This window comes from Anguilla anguilla, chromosome 2 (assembly GCF_013347855.1).
Source record: "Anguilla anguilla isolate fAngAng1 chromosome 2, fAngAng1.pri, whole genome shotgun sequence".
NCBI classification, from domain to species: domain Eukaryota; kingdom Metazoa; phylum Chordata; class Actinopteri; order Anguilliformes; family Anguillidae; genus Anguilla; species Anguilla anguilla.
Window position 1 is genome coordinate 8,188,803 of NC_049202.1, and position 19,120 is coordinate 8,207,922.

At 45.1% G+C, this 19,120-nt stretch overlaps 1 protein-coding gene across 2 annotated transcripts in view; it reads left to right on the top strand.

The window, feature by feature from the left end:
* Positions 1-15,042, top strand: part of si:ch211-126j24.1 (phosphofurin acidic cluster sorting protein 2) — a 94,700-nt gene extending 79,658 nt beyond the window's left edge. The window contains exons 15-25 of one of the 2 annotated variants that reach the window (XM_035405486.1): positions 1,945-2,051; positions 2,270-2,424; positions 2,787-2,897; positions 3,086-3,188; positions 4,747-4,779; positions 7,006-7,048; positions 7,398-7,440; positions 10,665-10,806; positions 11,115-11,338; positions 11,502-11,615; positions 11,946-15,042. In XM_035405486.1, coding sequence (XP_035261377.1) covers positions 1,945-2,051; positions 2,270-2,424; positions 2,787-2,897; positions 3,086-3,188; positions 4,747-4,779; positions 7,006-7,048; positions 7,398-7,440; positions 10,665-10,806; positions 11,115-11,338; positions 11,502-11,615; positions 11,946-12,061 — 1,191 coding nt within the window. In that variant the 3' untranslated portion in view covers positions 12,062-15,042. The remainder of the gene's footprint in view (positions 1-1,944; positions 2,052-2,269; positions 2,425-2,786; positions 2,898-3,085; positions 3,189-4,746; positions 4,780-7,005; positions 7,049-7,397; positions 7,441-10,664; positions 10,807-11,114; positions 11,339-11,501; positions 11,616-11,945) is intronic. The other variant, XM_035405487.1, reaches the window with a different exon arrangement.
* Positions 15,043-19,120: the final 4,078 nt, after the last annotated feature.

Genomic DNA, 19,120 nt, shown 5'->3' on the forward strand with positions numbered 1-19,120 from the left:
TGCATGCTTCCCTGTGTAGAGAGGGGCGGGGCAGGGGTAGTGGGCGGGGTTTGTATTGAGCGTGTGGCTCAAAGCCAGGGGAACCAGACTTAACCCCACCCCTCCCTTAACCTACCTCTGTAAGCTCTATCTTGGCTCCTGTCCCTCCCCCACCTCTTACTAATTTAATTCAGTGCTTGTCATGCTATTGATAGTATCACCATCAAGTTATTTTATGAATTTCTGACTGTGTCATAGATCTGGTTCGGCATAGTTTATCAGACATATAGTTATCCCCTCTCTCAGGTCTGGGGGTGTTATGAGCCATAACTCCGTCACTGTTATTACTGGGGCATTGGGGTTTATTTGTACCAGAGGGAAGATTGCCCCCTGCTGGCCCACCAAACACCACTTCCAGCAGCAACTCAGTATTCCCTGGTGGTCTCCCATCCAAGTACTAACCAAGCCCACACCTGCTTAGCTTCAGCCATTTGGCAGGAGCAGAGTGCATGGAGGTACACTGTTGTTCATTAACTTGCGTGAACCCGCTTACGAGGTCATTAGCTCATGTGAACGCTCACATTAGGAGTCGCTCTGGCTAAATGCGTTTGCTTTACCACATATTCCCTCGGCAGAAGCTCTTGCCCAGAGTGACCTGCGTTCTCTCGCATTACAAGTCACTTAAAACGAGAGCGCTCGCCGAGCGAATGCATGCTAATGTAGCCGCGTTTAGCGCGCGCTCAAACGCTATGGAAATGTTATGCAAATGTTATGGAAATGCTTTGTAGTATTTAGGTCTTTTTTTCGGGGCGTGGGGGGGGGGGGGTGGTAATTAGGCCCTCGTTCAGGCACCTCGGTATTCCCATTCCGTGAAATAGGAGGTCACCGGGGGGGCCGTATCCCTAAAATAGAGCCGGCAGAGGGTCGGTGCTTCTGTGCTAACGGCGGTGCTAGCGGCGGCGGTGGCGGCGTTTTAGAGACATTTTGCCGGGGCCTGGCGGAGGCTCCGTGCTCAGGGCCGTTGAGGAATACCGGTTTTCCCTGCTCCGGAACGGCTGTGGGCTCGGAGATTCCCGCACGGTGGCATTTTCCGAGGTTCTGTGAGACGGACGTTATGTCTGAAATGGCCCTGCTGTGGTCGGCCCCCGAACCTCACCCCCCCTCCAGGGGTTCCTGGAAGAGTCCCCTCCACCCCCATTCTGACCCCCCCCCCCACCCCCCCCCCGCCCAAACATCATGCCCCCCTTCAGGGGTTCCTGGAAAAGTCCCCTCCACCCCCATTCTGACCCCCCCCCCCCAAACCTCATGCCCCCCTGCAGGGGTTCCTGGAAAAGTCTGCTAACACCCCCCCACCAAGATCTGCTCTGTTCGCTCCCCCCTAAAACCCCCCATCTCCTCAATATCTCCCCTTAACACCCCCATCTCCAACTGCCTCTGCAACCCCACTTACCCCTCCCCATATACCCCCTATCCCCCATCTTTACCTGTCATTACCCCAGTATTTCTGTGTATTCCATCTGTTCACGAATTTACATGACCCCAACACCTCACATGCATGCGTCCGGTGTGCATGCCTCTGTTAAAAATAAGTAGCTGCTAGCGCCTGATGCCTAACAACACCCTTTAGCCGCGACTGTATGGGTGACATACCACGGTGCTTTATTATTGCTGGGTTGTTCTGATGTTCAGCTTGTCGTAGCCCACATTCACACGTTTTAAGGAGACGAGAAAAAAAAAACTTTTTTTATTTTTATTTTTAATTTTAGCTTTGTGAGCTTTGATGGTGCCACTCTTAGTTACGCTTTCCCCTCTACAAATAACCCCTTCCCCTGCTACCTTCGAAAAGCGGGGTATGTCTTAGTTGTTATGTGTAGCAGCAGGACAGTGGGGAGTATTACTCTCTGTGATGAGTACTGTTGCCCCCTCTCACTCCCCCCCCCCCCCCCCATTCTCGCCCCCACACAGTACCTGGCTGAGCTCCTTCACCAGCACAACCAGCCCATCGTCTCCACCTGCTCATCTGCCGACGTCCAGGCCGCCTTCAACACCATCGTTACCCGGATACAGAGATTGTGAGTCCCGCCCCGCCCTGCCCCGCCCCGCCCCGCCCCGCCCCTCCCAAACGGTCACACGCACCCAGCTAAGCTGATAATAACAATGACCAATGCTGTTTTTATAGCGCCTTTCATCTCACAATCTCACAGCATTAAACTCACCTCACCTCGGTCCCTAACCATGGCTGCGCAGCCGAGGCAGTCTTTCCATTGACAGTTTTTTGTTTCCCCCGCAGCTGCAACTGCAACGCGCAGACGCCCCCCACCATCAAGGTGGCGGTGGCGGGGGACCAGAGCTACCTCAGCACCATCCTGAGGTTCTTCGTGGAGCAGCTGGCCAACAAGACGCCCGATTGGCTGAGCTACATCCGTTTCCTGGTCATCCCCGTCGGTGAGGCCGGGGGGCGAGAGACACCCATGCATACAGAGAGAGAGAGAGAGAGACAGATTTGAGATTTTAAACTACCTTTATTGTCACAATTCCACACATACACAAGTGATGATCAGAATTAATCACAAGTTCATCTAGCAAGGACAAGCAAGTATTATGATATATGATGGGTCAGAGAGAGAGAGAGAGAATGGAAAGGGAAGGGAAGGAAGAGAGAAGGGTGGAGAATGATAGAAAGAGTGTACCAAAATAGTGAGGTAGAGGGGGAAGGAGAGAGAAAAGGTGCTTGTGTCTGTACGCACAAAAATGTGGGTGAAATACCAGTTTGAAATGTTTTGTCGTGGCTTCGCTCACCTGTTCAGGTTCTCATCCCCTGGCGAAGTACGTGGCGTCGTTCGACAGCAAGTTCAACAACCTCTTCATGGACACAGCGTGGAGGGAGGTGTTCAGCCGAACAGAGCCCCCAACTTCAGGTCAGTACCACCCCTCCCTCCGCCAAAAAAAACTTTCTGTCTGTGTTAGACCCAGGTGTGTCCCAGATTAGCTCCCGTGGGTGTTAGACCCCAGTAGGTGTGTCCCAGATTAGCTCCAGTAGGTGTTAGACCCAGGTACGCGTGTCCCGGAGCGGACAGTCACGCTGTGCCCCTCTCTGACCCCGCAGACACCATGGACGTGGCGGGCCGGGTCACACAGTATCTGGCTGGGGCCGCCGTCTCACACCAATTCCCCATCTCAGAGGCCATGCTCACCTACAAACAGAAGAGGTAAAGACCTGAGCTCTGTGTGTGTGTGTGTGTGTGTGTGTGTGTGTGAGAGAGGGCTTGTGTGTGAGTGTGTGTGTGTGTGTGTGAGTGTGTGTGAGCATATGCATGTGTGTGTGAGGGTGCTGCATTTTGGAACGGTGTGTGAAAGGAACGTTGGAATGAAGCTGCATGTTATGCCACCCCCTACCATCAGAGACCTCTTTCATTCTCTCTTTCTCTTTTCATTCTGTCTCTCTCACTTTTCCTTCCCTCTCTCCCTCTCAACCTCCTTCAGTCAATCCTCTCTCTCTCTCTTGTTTCCCTCCCTCTATCCCCACTTTCTACCTCCTCCTTTCTCTTTCTGCTTTGCTCCCACGCTCCGTTTCTCTGAACATTTCATTTTTGCTGTGTCTTCTGTTTCTGACCCTGATCTGTGAGTTTGTGGGATTTGTTTATTGTTTTTATTTAAAGTGTAAAGTGGCCTCAGTCAATGTGTGTTTGTAATTTCCACAGCTACTGTTTTCTCTGTTATGATGTGGTCGATTTTTATTTTTATCGTTTTATTAGATCTGACAATAGTGTAACCTCTCAGGTCATCAACTCTCTTTCTCTCTGCTCTCTCATTCTCTCTCTCTCTCTCTCTCTTTCTCTCTCTCTCTCTCTCTCTCTCTCTGTCTCTGTTTTTCTCTCTCTCAGTCCAGTTTATTTCCACATGGTTTATTTGCAAGACATATTTCAATGTATGTGTATATGTGCTTTATGTAAAGACATTAGATTAAACCCAAACAACAATACAATGTGCATTGAATGGATATAACCAAAAATGTATAATAGTAATTAATAGAAAAACAATTATGACAGTTTTAAATAATAATGCATAATTAGGGGTCACAGCTGTCTCTCAGGCTGTGGAAGGTAGTTGCATATTGTGTAGCCAAATTTTAGCAGCACCTTTCTTCTCCCTGGAGGATATTAATCTTTGTTTCGGGCAAGTTAGAGACTTCTGGGAATTGTAGTGCACTTAATGAGGAAATGCAGCTCTGTCTCCATTGCAGTGTGAGCACAGCCTCTTCAGTGTTGACAGCTCTCTATCACTAGTCCATCTTGTGGTTTTTCAATGTAGAGCCAATTTGTAATATGATCTTTTTTGTTTGTAGTATAATCTTTATTGTTCTGTTGTAGTTTGGCTGATTGTAGTTGTTTTCATTGGAATGGGGCTGCCCTGAGTTTGGATGGTGATGGTGGGGGTCAGTTAACTGAACACCTCCGGGCCGGCTCGCTCGCTTGCTCTCTCTTGCTCCCTCCCTCTCGCTCTCAGAGAGGGAGGGAGGGAGGGAGAGGAAATAAAGAGAGAGAGAGAGACTAAGAGAAAATAAAGCACGTTAGAAGTTGAGATAGGTCCATTATTAATGAAGCACCTTTTCTGTTCTTTTGATCTCTGTGCCTGTTTTTTTCCCCCGTTTGTGTGCTAGCAGCACTTTGTGTTCACTCTGCGGGTGGAGAGGGCTTTTTTTGGAGACTGTATCGAATGTAACTCCTGCATCTTGGTTCTTTTTCCCCCCTTTTGTTTGCATTCAAGGAAGAGAAGTTTGTATTTTGATTTTTACATCAGGTATATCTGATTGTCCTTCTATCCTTCTCTTTATTTTGTGTTTTTTTTTTCCCCTCCCGCTTCCCTCACGGTTTGCCTCTGTTTTTTAAACGTCCTCTTCCCGTTCGCTCACCTGTGAACTCAGTCACCCGCGCATTGCTCTTGGCCTCCTGTTTGGATTTCTTGGGGTGTTTTTTTTCTTTTTCTTTCAATATTAACCATTTCCTGTCCGTCTGTGTTCGTTCCCGCCTTTTTTGTGTGCGTGTGGTTTTTTATTTGCTGTGCTGAAGTGTGTTAACAGCGATTACAGAGAGTCCTGTCTGTGGCGACATCACACCAGAACAGCAGAACTTCAGGTCTTGGGATATGTGGTGTGTGGCAAGGCGTGGGGGTTAGGGGGGCAGTTTGGGGGGATCGGGGGGTTATTTGATTAAGTGTTCTGTATTCTATCGCGCGCCACTGCACTCACCTGAAGTGCCATTTTCAGAACCGCATCAGAATAATTTTAGAACTTTTCATCTTTTAAAAAAAGGCTCTGTTTAATGCCGTTGTGTGTTTATGTGGAATTAGAGTCTCTGCGGCAGCCTGTGGGAGAAGAAAGAGCTGTTTGTCTCCCGTGTGTGCATTTTAATCCTGGAAGTGGAAACGAATCTGCAGATTGATCTGTAATCAGCTCGGCATCGCGGAGTGCAATCATTTCAACCAAGGCCGCAAATTTCCCAAAGTGCACCTGTGCCTGAGAGCGGTGTGATAACACACATTTGGCAACGGTTGTACCGTCGGCAGTGATCACTGGCTCACACGCACAGACCATGCACAGACAGGCAGTGGGTGCACGCGGGAGGCGGCTAACAGCTAGCATGTTTTCAGATGACTGTGAGCCTGATGGCAGAATAGGCACACTCTGTTCCCACGCCTGATTGGACGAGGTCTCAGGCCGCAGGTGCCCTGGTAGGTCAGGACCTGGTTTGCAGGTGTTCTGATTGGATGAGAGCGGGCTGCGGGTGTCCTGATTGGACGAGAGCCAAACGGAACAGAAGGAGCTGACCCTGGGCAGTCCTGTGGATTAGCGCTCACCTCAGAGCAACTCTGACACAGAACAGGAGGGAGAGAGGGAGAGGGGAGGGAGATAGAGAGAGAGAAGAGGGGAGAGGAAGGATGTCGATGGGGGAAATCGAGGATAGACTGTCATTGGAGCATGCGGTGCACCGCCCCCTCCTAATTCAAGTGCTCGATTGGCTGTCGGCCCTCTGGAGGAAGGGTGTGTCTGTGCTTGACGTGTAAACAAAGGTCACAACCAGTCACTTGGCTGTTAGGAGAGGGAAGAGAGGGGGTCTTGGGTGGCAGTCGCCCCCAAATACCAGCATAACCAGGGGAGACCAGAACAGACTCTCTCTGAAATCTACAACTGCTGTGTACCTCCTTTTCGAAGGAGATCCGTCCAACGCGGGCTGTCTTGTTAGCATATCTGTGTCAAATGCAGATTTGTGAAATTGTGTAACCCTTTGAATTTCCGACAGTACTTACTTTACATCTTACCTAAATATTCAGTCAGATTTTCAACCATCTTTTGGTTTACTGCTTCTGTCCACTAGGCTCGGAGTATTTCAAAGAAGTTTTTAGACCGTGGTCTGGTTATAAGGCCTTGCTTATGGTCTGGCGAAGCTGTGTAGTGGCAGGACAGGGTGTGGCGTTGGTCCTGTGGATCAGTGAGACAGTTCTACGGAACTGAAGTTTATAATGAGAGATGGGGTTCAGAGGAGGACAAACTGCGTTCCCACAGACATACGGACAGGTGTGCAGCCAATCGCCAACTCCCATCATGCGGTGATGAAAAGAGAGTGCGTTTGATGTGAAGTTGTCAGTTAGCTGGGCACCTGCACGGGTGTCCTTTGCTAAAGAGAAGGGTCATGGGGTCAGGGGTCAAGGGTCAGAGGGCAGCTGGGAACTACAGCCTGGTGACTCTGTAACATCTCACCCCCCTTCCCATACACGGCGCACATTCCACTCGACCCCCCGTGTCCCATCGAGCTGCGATGGACGTGTCCACAGAGCTGTCCGACGCGGACACGTCTCCATCGAGTTGTCTCTGTGTGACCCTGCACTCTGACCCCACCCCCTACCCCCCCTTCCCCCCCCCCCCCTTCTGGCGCTCCCTCATGCCATCAGAGAAAGTTCCGGACTCGCGTGCCGAGCGCTCCGTCCGCAGGCCGAAGCCTGACTAACGCTGTCCTACTCTGTCCGCAGCCCCGACGAAGACTCCTGCCAGAAGTTTGTGCCCTTCATCGGGGTAAGACCGCTGTGTGTGTGTGTGTAGGTGTATGCACGTGTGTGTGTGCGTGTATGAGTGTGTGTGTGCGTGCACGCCAGTCCTGGGTCAAATACGTATTTGTTTTGGATTCAAATACTTTTCTGTGCTCTGTTGATCTTGCCTGGTGTAATTGAGCCTGCCACTATGACCAGAAGGCAGTGTTTGTACTTTTTGAGAGTATTTCATTGGCTTCAATACACCAGACAAGACCAGTAAAGTGTAGAAAAGTATTTGAATCCAAAGCAAACACGTATTTGACCCAGATCTGGTGCACGCATGCACGTGCATATGTCTGCGTGTGTGTAACCTGCGTGTTTGTGTCTTTCAGGTGGTGAAAGTGGGAATCGTAGAGCACAGCCTGTCCACCTCAGGTAGGCCCCACCTCCTTTTTTTCGTTTTTTTGTTTGCCCTTTGATGAAAGCGTTAGAATGCAGTAACGGCAGGGGCAGGCTCATTTAGCCCGTCTGGACCTTTGGCTGAGGGCTCACATCATAAGTGATCTAAAGGTCTTTTTTTGCCAGGGATGACTGGTAATTAATGAATATAGCCTGTTAATCTTTTAATGGCATTTTGGAGTTGTTGCTTATTTTAAATCAAACGCCTGACGGTCAGCAGCTGCTCCCTTTGAGCTCACACAGTACAGAGCAGCAGCTGATTGGACACATTTTATCATTTACTAAACAGTATTTTATGATTTTCTTACTAGTTATTCAGTTAGTGAACAAAAACATGGAGACAGGCTGCTGATGGTGCTTTAATGGTACTCTAATGGTCCTTTGCACATTTTCCGGAATGGTCTTGGTGCTGTCGCTCCCTTATATGGTGAGGTCGATGTCCCTCGTTGTTCAATGGTATGGGCGTTTATCTTCGCCCCATGCTAAAGCATTTATTTCATTTGTTTCCTGTGGAGGGTTGGATGTCTTTCAAGATCACACTGCCTGTTTAAGTGGCCCACACTGGTGCTTCCATTTCTCTACCTGTAGTTATAGTTACCGTTGCCCTTAGAAACGGGCCCTCGGCCACAGAAACCGCGCCGGAGGTGCCAATCTAAACACGGACGCAGGGAGAGACGAACTCCTCCGCCACTCGGCTTCCTCCCTGCTTTCCTTTTCCCCTTCCTGTCGCCAGGGTCGGAGGTTGCAGCCCTGACCAATCAGGAGAAAGTGGGCCGCTTATTGACAGGAAGACTCGTGATGTAGCCCCAGGTGGGGTTAGGCAGGCCGAAACAAAATGGCTCTGTCCCTCTCCCTGATGAGTCTGCTTATATTTTAGCACAGAGAGGTTAATTAGCTCTGAGCAATTAATTAGCACTGAGAGATTAATCAATTGTCAAGAATGCTCGCTGTAGCCCAGCTGCATAATCCCAAACTTTAATTTACTCTTTAACTGGCACACCATGAAAATATCATCACTATAAGAATTATTAATTTTTATAAATAGTTTTGAGTTGTCAGCTAGTGGAACAAGTAGCCTTCTAAATTAAATTGATGCACCTACTTCTGTGCATTATTTGTGGTCTTCTCATTTGATCTGACGATTAAAGAGCTGATCTATGCTTTTAAAAGTGAAAAGCCAGAAGCCTTGGCTGGGTTGAAGGAAATGACTTTTAGAAGCATTTGTAAGCACTTACAAGCATTTGTGTGCAATTTCCTGTTGACTCACAGTCATGTCTGTTAACAGTCATTTAATGTAGATACATTCTGACTGCTACAAAATGACAAACAGCCTAATCTATGCTGGCAGTACCAATGTCCCTGTGGCATCAGAATGGAGTCTCAGGTGAATAAACAGCAAAATTTCTTATATGAGAGATGTTTCTATGTAGTTCAGTGGTGTTGGGTGGTGCAGTACCCCTGCAGAGCCACTGGGTGTGCTGTTTTTTTGTTGTTACTCAGTATTTAATAGAAAACTGTTGATTACACAGCAAACTCACCTCGCCTGGGATCAAGAGACTGCTAATTTTTATGTGAAAATAAGAACCAGCCAGACCCTGCTGTCCTCCCAAGATCCCAGAACAAGAGAAAATACTACTAATCCAGTACATTCCCTAGGGCAGTGGTGAATTGCATTGTGGGATGCATCAGCCAGGCTCTGAAGATTAAAAAAAAGAAAAACCTGTACACCTGTACATGTGGCTCTCCAGGGGCAAAACTGAAGGCCACGGGTCTAGTCCATTCTAAAAGTGAAGGGTGAAGTGCATTGTGGGATGCATCAGTCCGGATCTCCAGTAAGATGCACAGTCAGATTCCTGAAGTGTATAAATGCTGTAAACCCTGTGGACCTTCAAGGGCAAACACTTTGAATACCTTATTCTATTATAAAAGTGAAGGGTGGATTGCATTGTGCGATCAGATCCACAGTAAGGTTTCTGAAGTGTATAAACCCTGTACATCCTGTGGATCTTCAAGGGCAAACACTATGCCCTTATTCTATTATAAAAGCGAAGGGCAGATTGCATTGTGGGATCCAATCATGTTTACTGTGAGATTTACAGCAGGGCCATTGTAATGATATGCTACAGGGACCTTGGGGACCTTGTTAGAGCATTACTGCCCCCCTGTGGTTAATAAGTGCACGGACATACAGAGAACCAAGCTGCTGAAAGATACATCATCTGAATTCTCTCTGACAGTAGCATAACCTCTCAGGACCTGAACACTGTCTCTTTTCTCTCTCTCTCTCTCTCTCTCTCTCTCTCTCTTTGCAGACCTGGGTCAAATGCATATATTAAATATTTTAAATCTTTAAACGCTGGCAACACGCCTGCACATGAAAGAGGATTTTCAACACGAAAATGTTACCATAACCAAACATTTTATCATAAAAAAGAAGTCATTTTTTTCTGAACATTAGAGGGAGGGGGGGGAGGTTTTCTTTTCCATTTGTCAGTAACCTGCATTAATCGTACTGCTGTTTAAAATGTAAAAATAATTCAATTAAATGCTTGCCTCGCTTCCTTCTCCGTGCTTTTCCGCTGACGTCAGTTTTGATGTCCACATTACCCAGAATTCTCTGCGCTAGGGCGTCTTCGGGCTGCCTGTCTCGGAGCTGTTTTTCTGCTCTGTTTTTATTCCCTGGCCGCCTGGCCTGCTTTCTTAGCCGAGCCCGTTTGAGGCACAGCCGGGTCCATCCATCACACCTCACACAAATCAGACACATCCAGATGGTTTTTTATTTTCCACCAAAGCCATCCAAAAACACATTTCTAGATGTTTCTTTTTTTTTCTTTTTTTTTTTTTTTTGAAGTAGGGAGTTCCGATGGAATTGTCAGGCTGCTGGTGATTTATCTAAGCACCCCCCCCCCCTCCCCCGTCACCCCCCCTAAAAAAAAAACCTTTCCACACCCCCAGTCCTCTCTCTGAGCATTATTTCATCTTTGGCCTTTATATCACGGAGACATTTAACAGACACCCTCCTCTAGAGCTTTTTTTCGGTAAATCAATACTGGATATTCTGCTGCAGTAATTTCAGTTTCTCAAGAGTGCAATTTCAGTGCCCTGCCAGGGGTTTGAATCTGCAGCCACAGGTACAGTCCAGCTCCCTGACCACTATTCCACACTGCTGCCCATGTTTGACTCTTCTTTCCCTCTCCCAGTGGACTCAGACGACGCCATGGTGGGAGGGATCAGCATGCTGTCGTCTCCGCCCCCACAGACAGGGGGCGTGGCCTATGGAAAGGACATGACATGCACCCCTCCCCCCTCCCCCTCAGTTTCCACGGCACTCTCCGGAGCTGGGTAAGAACACAAGCAAATGCACACATGCGCACACACATACATACATGCACGTCCACACGCGCACACATATACTACACACACATCAATATGCATTTATGTAATGTGGTAGTGTCTCTTACATTTGTGTAGCATGTGCCAATTTGTAACTGTTTGCAGATAGGCTCTTGACCAGTGTCTCTCTGTTTGTCTCTCTGTGTCTCTGTATGTGTGTGTGTGTGTGTGTGTGTGTGCTTATGTATGAATGTGCGTATATGTACTTGTGTGTGTGTGTGTGTGTGTGCATGTGCACGTGTGTGTGTGTGCCTCAGTTCTCCGGGCTCAGGTGGAGAGGTGATGGGGCTGCAGGTGGATTACTGGGCGTGGCAGGGTCCCGATAAGAAGAGGGAGGGGGAGAGGCGGGACGTGGGCATCAAGAACACCCTGAAGAGCAACTTCCGCTCCCTGCAGGTCAGCCGAATCCCCAGCGGGGGCGAGCTCACGCCCTCCCCCAGCATGTCCATGACCGTGGTCACCAAGGAGAAGAACAAGAAAGGTAAACCCCTCCCCCTCTGTCTCAGGCACACCCCCGCGTTAAACGCAGCGTACACGTCCACCTGCAGGCGGAAGTTAGCCACGCCCCCTCTGCTGTGTGTCTGTCTGGATGAGTCATCAGTGATGCGTGAGAAGTGATGGCTCCTCCCCTTTCTGTGCCACAGTGATATTTCTCAGTAAGAAGCCCAAGGAGAAAGATCTGGACTCCAAGAGTCAGGTGATCGAGGGCATCAGCCGGCTGATCTGCACTGCTAAACACCAGCACACCATGCTGAGAGGTAAGGTACCGCACCCGCAAACACACGCGCACGCATACGCACACACACACACAAAAAACACACACGCATACAGACACACACAAATGCATTCACACAGTGCTGAAACCCTGAAACCCCACACCAGCACATACGCACACTGAGGCTCGGTTATGTTGTCAAAACTCTCGCTCTCAAACTATGCACTCATGTATGGTATAATTCATAGCTATGTTTTTTCTCCCTACGCCTCTCTCCCCCATCTCCTCTTTCTTGCTCTCTCCCTCTCGTCTCTCTCTCTCGCTCACTCCCCACCTCTCTCCGTCCCCGTCCCTCCCCTCTCTCTCTCCGTAGTCTCCATTGACGGTGTGGAGTGGAACGACGTTAAGTTTTTCCAGCTGGCCGCTCAGTGGCCCACTCACGTTAAGCACTTTCCCGTGGGGGTCTTCGGCTACACCAAGCCCGTGTGACCGCGCCCGGCAACCGTCGCCCGGCGACCGCCGGACCGGCTGGGTCTCTCCAGCGCCCCGTCTTTTCGGAATGAGGAAGTCCAATCGGAGCAGTGTTCCCGATCGAATCCCTAATCGTTTTCCTGTGGAAACTATAGAAGCTCTAACCCAGCGTGGGTTAGTGCAGGATTCTTCTTTTGGTTGTCGATGTCCTTGTTTTTTGGGGAATTATTATTTAAAACATTTTTTGTTACACCAGCAAAAGGAACGCCGGGGTCTTTTTGTGAGGATATACACTGCCACAGAAATCCAATATTGGGCTTGGGAAAAAAAAAAGCAACACTAAATTTGGTGGTCGGCAGCTGTGTTTGCACTTTGTTTTTCGGTTATGTTTTTTATCGTTTCTGTGAAATCTTGTGGGTCGTTGTTCTGTATTGTGTGTGAGGGTTGGGGGAGGGGGGGGGGGCGTTGTGCAGATTTTTGGATTTTGTTTGAGGGGGGGGGGGCGCGGAATGAGTGGAACGTTGCTGTGAATCTAGCTGAGGTCTCTGTCACCCCCAAGAGAGACCCTCTTTTTCTTTTGTTGGGTTTTTATAACAAGAAGTGACTTGCTAGCGTTTTGATATGATACTTATTAGTGAGTAAACTTGCCTTTTTTATTTTGAAGCACACTGTGTATCGGAAGCAAAAAAAAAAAAAACAAGCAACTATATATCTGAAAGCAGGAAAGAGGAATTAAAATTTAGAATCGGGGACGGACGGACAGACAGACGGACGGACGAACTCGCACTGACACAGGGATAAGGTATTGGCCCTTAACGCCATCTTCAGAGCTGAGGACGGGCTGTGAAATTTGGGTCTTTGAGAGGTGCGACTCTGGCTTCTGAACCCCTCTCTCTCTCTCTCTGTCCTACTTCTTTCTCCTAAACAAAAGGCACAATCCACCGCTCACAGACTGACTCACACATTTATTAATCTCTCTCTTAGGCTCTTACACACACATACCTTTTCAGTTCTTCGCTTTCTTGCAGCTAAATACCAAATTTTTAGTTGTTCTAACCACGTTGTGCACTCGGGCTAGTGTCCACTTGTACACCCAAAACGGGTAGCAGAGAAGGGTGTAGTGCACATTCGTTCACCCGAAGCGGGTAGCAGAGGGGGTTGTGTGCGCTCGTTGGGCAGAAGCTGATAGCAAAGGGGAGTAGTGTGCACTAATTAGCTAATAGGTTAGCAGCCAGCTGTCTCTGCAGCTATTCTAGCTTTGTGTTTGTCACTGATTGGCTGAAGAGTTTCCAGTGCCTGTTTCACCAGGTCTGGTACACACTGCAAAAAAACTAAAAAATAAGTCAATCAAGTATTTTATCCTTACATTTATACTTAAAATCTTATTTCTATTACTTATTTGCTAAGTAAGACATAACTATTTTCAGTTTCAGGTGAGAGGTTTGAGTCATTTCAAGATGAGTCATTGCCAAGGGGTAAGAATTTCACTTAAGCAAGCAGTACCTTCAAGCAAGCTAATATTTTCTACTTGAGAGAAAAAAAAATTAAGTCTCATTACACAACTAAAACGCTTGTTAAGACAGACTTTTTTTTACAGTGCAGCCTTGCTACAGAGCCAACAGAACATGGCAGAGCCCTGGCATTAGAGCCGTTGGAGTCTCAGTGTCAGACGCTGCGTTTGAGCGCAGGCCACTCAGTGACCCCGCGTTGACCCGGAAGGGGTTCGGTCGTGGGGTTAAGGTTACAGTGCCAGAGGCCGGCTGCCAGTGGTTTTGAGGTGACAAACTGGCGAAACTGAACTGAAACTGAACAAGTAGTTCAGCTCTTTCATCAGCATGGCCCTCAGAGCTAAAGACCAGACCCGGGAGGTAACATAAATCTTCAAAATATTTTAACTTGTGGAAGGCCATGCAATTATTTCTTTTTTTGGTTAGGCCCATTTTCTCAAAAGAAGTAAGTCATGATATAAAGATAACTGCACCAGAAAGAGAAATATTGCGTGGACTTTTATGACCTTCTGTATTAACTCTTTAGACGCCAGTAAAAATTTGAAAGCACACCTTGCCAATACCCTGAGAATGTTCCGGCGAACATTGTACTAGCCAAAATGATCTAATGAAAGAAAGGTTCTAATGATGCAGGATCTAATCTTCAGGAGTTTCACTGGCATCTGCGGGGTTAAAACATGGGTTCAAATAATTTACTTGACCCAGGTCTGCGGTCAGCTGACTTAGTGGATCCAAGTCCCCCATTTTCCAGTACCCCATTTTTACTGGAGTTTATTTTGAGTGTTTTTCTCCGGTGTGGTTTCTCAGATCTGTACAATTTATAGGGTAATTTTAAGGATAATTTTCACTGGGTTTTTTGTAAACAGACCCTTTAAGAAAAAAAAAAAAGAAGTAATCTGTAATTACTTAATATGTAATAAATCTATAATAGATTACGTTATATTGTACGTTGACGTTATATGGTGAATGACTGACGTGTTTGTTTTGCTGTGTGAGGGGCGTGTAGTCAGTGTCACTCATTCGTGCTTTACAGTCATACGCTTTCACTTCATTAAGGGCACCTAGGCTGTTCAACAATACAAAATACCCTATTTAAAAAGCACCCTGCTAACTGGAGTAGGAGATATATATTTAGAGATTTTCCTTTTTCCATTTTTTGGGAAAAAAAGGATTATCTCACAGTATTTTGTTGTAGCATTTACAACCTGCGTGTAGTCATAAAAAATAAAAAATTAAAGCTGCTCGTGCTTACAAAGTTGAGCATGAAATACGTGGTCCAAATTGACCAATCAGCCGCTTTCCCTGGGTTTCGCGATCTTCACAAAGTACCCTAGGTGCCGTTTAACTGGAGGACTCAGTTTTGCCATTGTTTTGTTTTTTTATTTCCTGGTAGACGATGTCTTTCTGAGCACAGAGGCAGCCTCTTGCTGGAGACAGTACAGATGATCTACAAGAAACTCTGGTGACTGCAATGATTTATTTAGTGTGGGGGTTTTATTAAACAGAAAAATAAGAGGTAAAATGGACGAAATTCAGCAGAAAATGGCCGCGTCTTACAAAGCGGCTCTGATTTCTATGGTTTCTATCATTTTGATGCATCAGCCAAGTGACGATGTGTGTGTGTGTGTGTGTGTGAGTGTGTGTGTGTGTGTGTGTGTGTGTGTGTGTGTGTGTGAGTGTTTGCAGTGCCCTCAGAATGATGTTACTGGTGAGAACTTTTGGTGTAAAAACTTTTACTGAACCACTGACCTGTGATAAGGACTTCTTTGAATTTCGCTCTTGGTAGAGATGCTGAAATTTATGTAAATTTATGTCCCTTTTGGGGTGCATTCAAAAAATCTGGGCACATTCATCAGTGAAATACATTCTTTCACCCCTAAGTCATGAACTCTAAGAAGCACAATAAACTCCATTCCCTTTCCTGTCAACAGATAGACACTAATCACAACAACAACAAAAAAAGAAAGGTTTGCTATGTTGGCCTGTCTAAAACATAAAGAAAAAAGAATCCAAAAACAAAATCTCCTCCTAACTGTCATTAAATGACCTGAATTCACCTAACGTCAGGTTATTTTTTCATTATTCATGTTTTTTCTCTGTTTTTGCTTTGTTTTTTTTGGGCCAAAGGCTGTGTCATGTTTTAATATAAGTATTAAAAGTGCGGTTTAATTTTTTAACTGTAGGTGCTATTTTACATTGGATGTTGTTTTTTTAACCATGAGGTGACTGTCACTTTACCACTTTAAGGTCGGAAAGCCTGATGATTCTAAGTAGTGTGCACTTTCTCAGTACTATCGCGCATTTTTGAGCGTACTGAACTTAAAAGAACCCCCCCCCCTCCATGAATAACATTTCTTGACATTTTGAAAGGGGATAGTATTCTCTGACTGTTGTTGCAAACAGACCCTTCCTCTTTTCAGAGTGACAGACAGCGCATGAAATCTACCAGCTGCATCACTGATATGCAGAGGTAAAGTCATGTGATCTACAGGTATGAAGTGCTTAACGCGGTTGAGTACTTAACACCTTAGCCATTTCTGAGAGGGTTACTCAAGGTCTCTTGTTTGGTGTGAATACGCAGAAGAACTGTGGCAACTGTGGTGTATTTTATTATTTTTTATTTTTTGTTTTTTTGATGATTTTAACTTTCTGTTGAATTATCGTGCATCTTCATATAGGAATGTTACTATGACGACTGCAGCCTATGTGTTAACCTTGCTCTTTTTTGTACATCATATCTGAGTTCCGGGAGCTTCTGTGTGCAGTTTCAGACAGCTTCGGTCCGACCGTGTGCTTCAGGACTGGTTCTGTGTCCCGTTTCAGATAGTTTCAATCTTACTGTCAGCTTCAAGACTGGCTCTGTGTCCAGTTGAAATGAACAGCTTCGGTCACTCATCCACAGTTCAGATCCTGCTGTGTAAAGCGCTACACTTTTATGGATAGCAGGAGGAGACACTTTGGCAAAAAAAGAGCAACATTTCAATGAAGTGGGATTACGTAGTAATTATATTTCACATTTTTTGGGCTTGTGTGCTTTTTAATAACCTAGATGGCAGGCATCTTTGCACAAACCTTGTTTTAAAACGAACGACAGTATTTTTAAATATACCACTATAGAAAAAAACATGGTTTAATCCCTGCATGTTTTATGATGGATGTAAATATGTATTGTAATTTTATATTGTTTTTTTTTTTGTTTTGTTTCTTTCCATGCTGTGTTTATTAAAATATTTTTAACCTTCTTTACAAGTTGTTTATTGATTCTTCTCTAACCATTCTCTCTCTCTCTCCATCTTTCTCTAAACTTATAACAACTACAACAAGATCAACTACAAGGATGGCTGCAAGCAGCAATTAAGGGGTCCAAGCACTCACAGCCTCAAATGCTCAACTGCCAGTGCTGTTGTGTGTACAGTAAGCCCTTAATTTATTGTGTTGGTTTTAGATGACCACTTTTGGTATCCTTCAACTTTTTCATTGTAAATTTCATAATTGCTGTTACACAAACATGACTTCCTATCCATCTAAAACAAAAATAAGTATTTTTGAATTTAGCATTCACTTTTTGGACATAAGACTATAGTCTTTTATATTTTGCAGTTTTTTCCACTGAAGCCAATTTTCATTGTAAATTTCATAATTTAGATTTATTTTTGTTTATTTCTCTATTGCTGTTTCACAAACATGACTTCCTATCCATCTAAAACAAAAATAATCCTTTTTTTAATTTAGCATTTTTTCTCTTTTTGGACATAAGACTATAGTCTTTTATAATTTGTTGTTTTTTCCATTGAAGCCCATTTTCATTGTAAATTTCTTCATAGACATTTATTATTCTGTATTTCTCTATGGCTGTTAGACAAACATGACTTCATATCCATCTAAAACAAAAAGTAATAATTTTTTAAATGTAGCATTTTTTTCACTTTTTGGACATAAGACTATAGTCTTTTATATTTTGCAGTTTTTTCCACTGAAGCCAATTTTCATTGTAAATTTCATAATTTAGATTTATTTTTGTTTATTTCTCTATTGCTGTTTCACAAACATGACTTCCTATCCATCTAAAACAAAAATAATCCTTTTTTTAATTTAGCATTTTTTCTCTTTTTGGACATAAGACTATAGTCTTTTATAATTTGTTGTTTTTTCCATTGAAGCCCATTTTCATTGTAAATTTCTTCATAGACATTTATTATTCTGTATTTCTCTATGGCTGTTAGACAAACATGACTTCCTATCCATCTAAAACAAAAATAATCCTTTTTTGAATTTAGCATTTTTTCTCTTTTTAAACATAAGACTACAGTCTTTTATATTTTGCTGTTTTTTCCAGTGAAGTCCATTTTTCTTTACAAATTTCTCTCCAAAGATGATTTCCTATCCATTTGCATCAAAAAATTACATTTTGCAGTTTTCACTTGGACATAAGACTATTATGGTTGGAATTAGGGTTTCTGTTTGTGCTAGGGTTGGGTTAAGGTTAGGAACTAGGTAAGGATAAGATTGATTACATTGGTTTAGTTTAGGAGCTAGGGAAAGGCTTATTACAGGTGTCAGTCATCATTAATGGATGGCAAAAACCTATAGCCTCATATATTTTAACTTTTTTTCAGTTAAATAGTCCATCCATCCATCATCTATCATCTATACCTGCTTTTCCTGAGTAGGGTCGCAGGGGGGTGCTGGAGCCTATCCAAGCGTGCAATGGGTGAGAGGCAGGAGCACTCCCTGGACAAGCTGCCAATCTGTCGCAGGGCACACACACCATTCACCCACACACTCATACCTATGGGCAATTTAGAGTCTCCAATTAGCTTACCTGCATGTCTTTGGACTGTGGGAGCAAACCAGAGTACCCGGAGGAGATCCAAGCCGAGAACATGTTAAGTCCATACAGAAAGGCCCCAGGTCAAGATTCGAACGCACAACCTTCTTGCTGTGAGGCGACAGTCCTACCCATTGCACTGCCCCAGTTAAATAGTGGCCCATGTACACACATAAAATGCATCTTCAAGGTGACTGGAACAAATATTAGTGTTTTGTTCAGCGGAAGGGTGGAAGTAAAAGCGTGGGTCACTGATTTTGGGTGGTTAGGCAGGTTCCACCTCGCCAAACCCTCCATTTATGCACTGGAAAATATTTTGACCTGTTGTGTGCCAATTATTTCACAAAATTGTGCGTCCATATAGCAATTAAACTTACATGTGCATACAAAGACAGAAATAAGCCTGGATTCAGTCTACATTTGTCCTTTAATTAGATGTATAATTTCATGCAAATCTGCATTTGCATCTTTGCAAACACAGTTTGAGATCAGCCATCAATAAAATTGCTTGACTGCTTTTGCTACAAAGTGTAATTGCGTGCATTCAATTGTGAATAAAAGTCAAGGACAAATTTGGACTGAATTCTGACCATTATACATATGGGAAGTAGGAGAAAATTGCTCGCAGACAAACTTCACAAATCATACATTTATTGAAGGTATTTATTTGTCCTTCTTTTTATTACAAAAGAAAGCTCTGTACAGAGTTGTGTTACATACATGAACTCCTCAGACAAACTC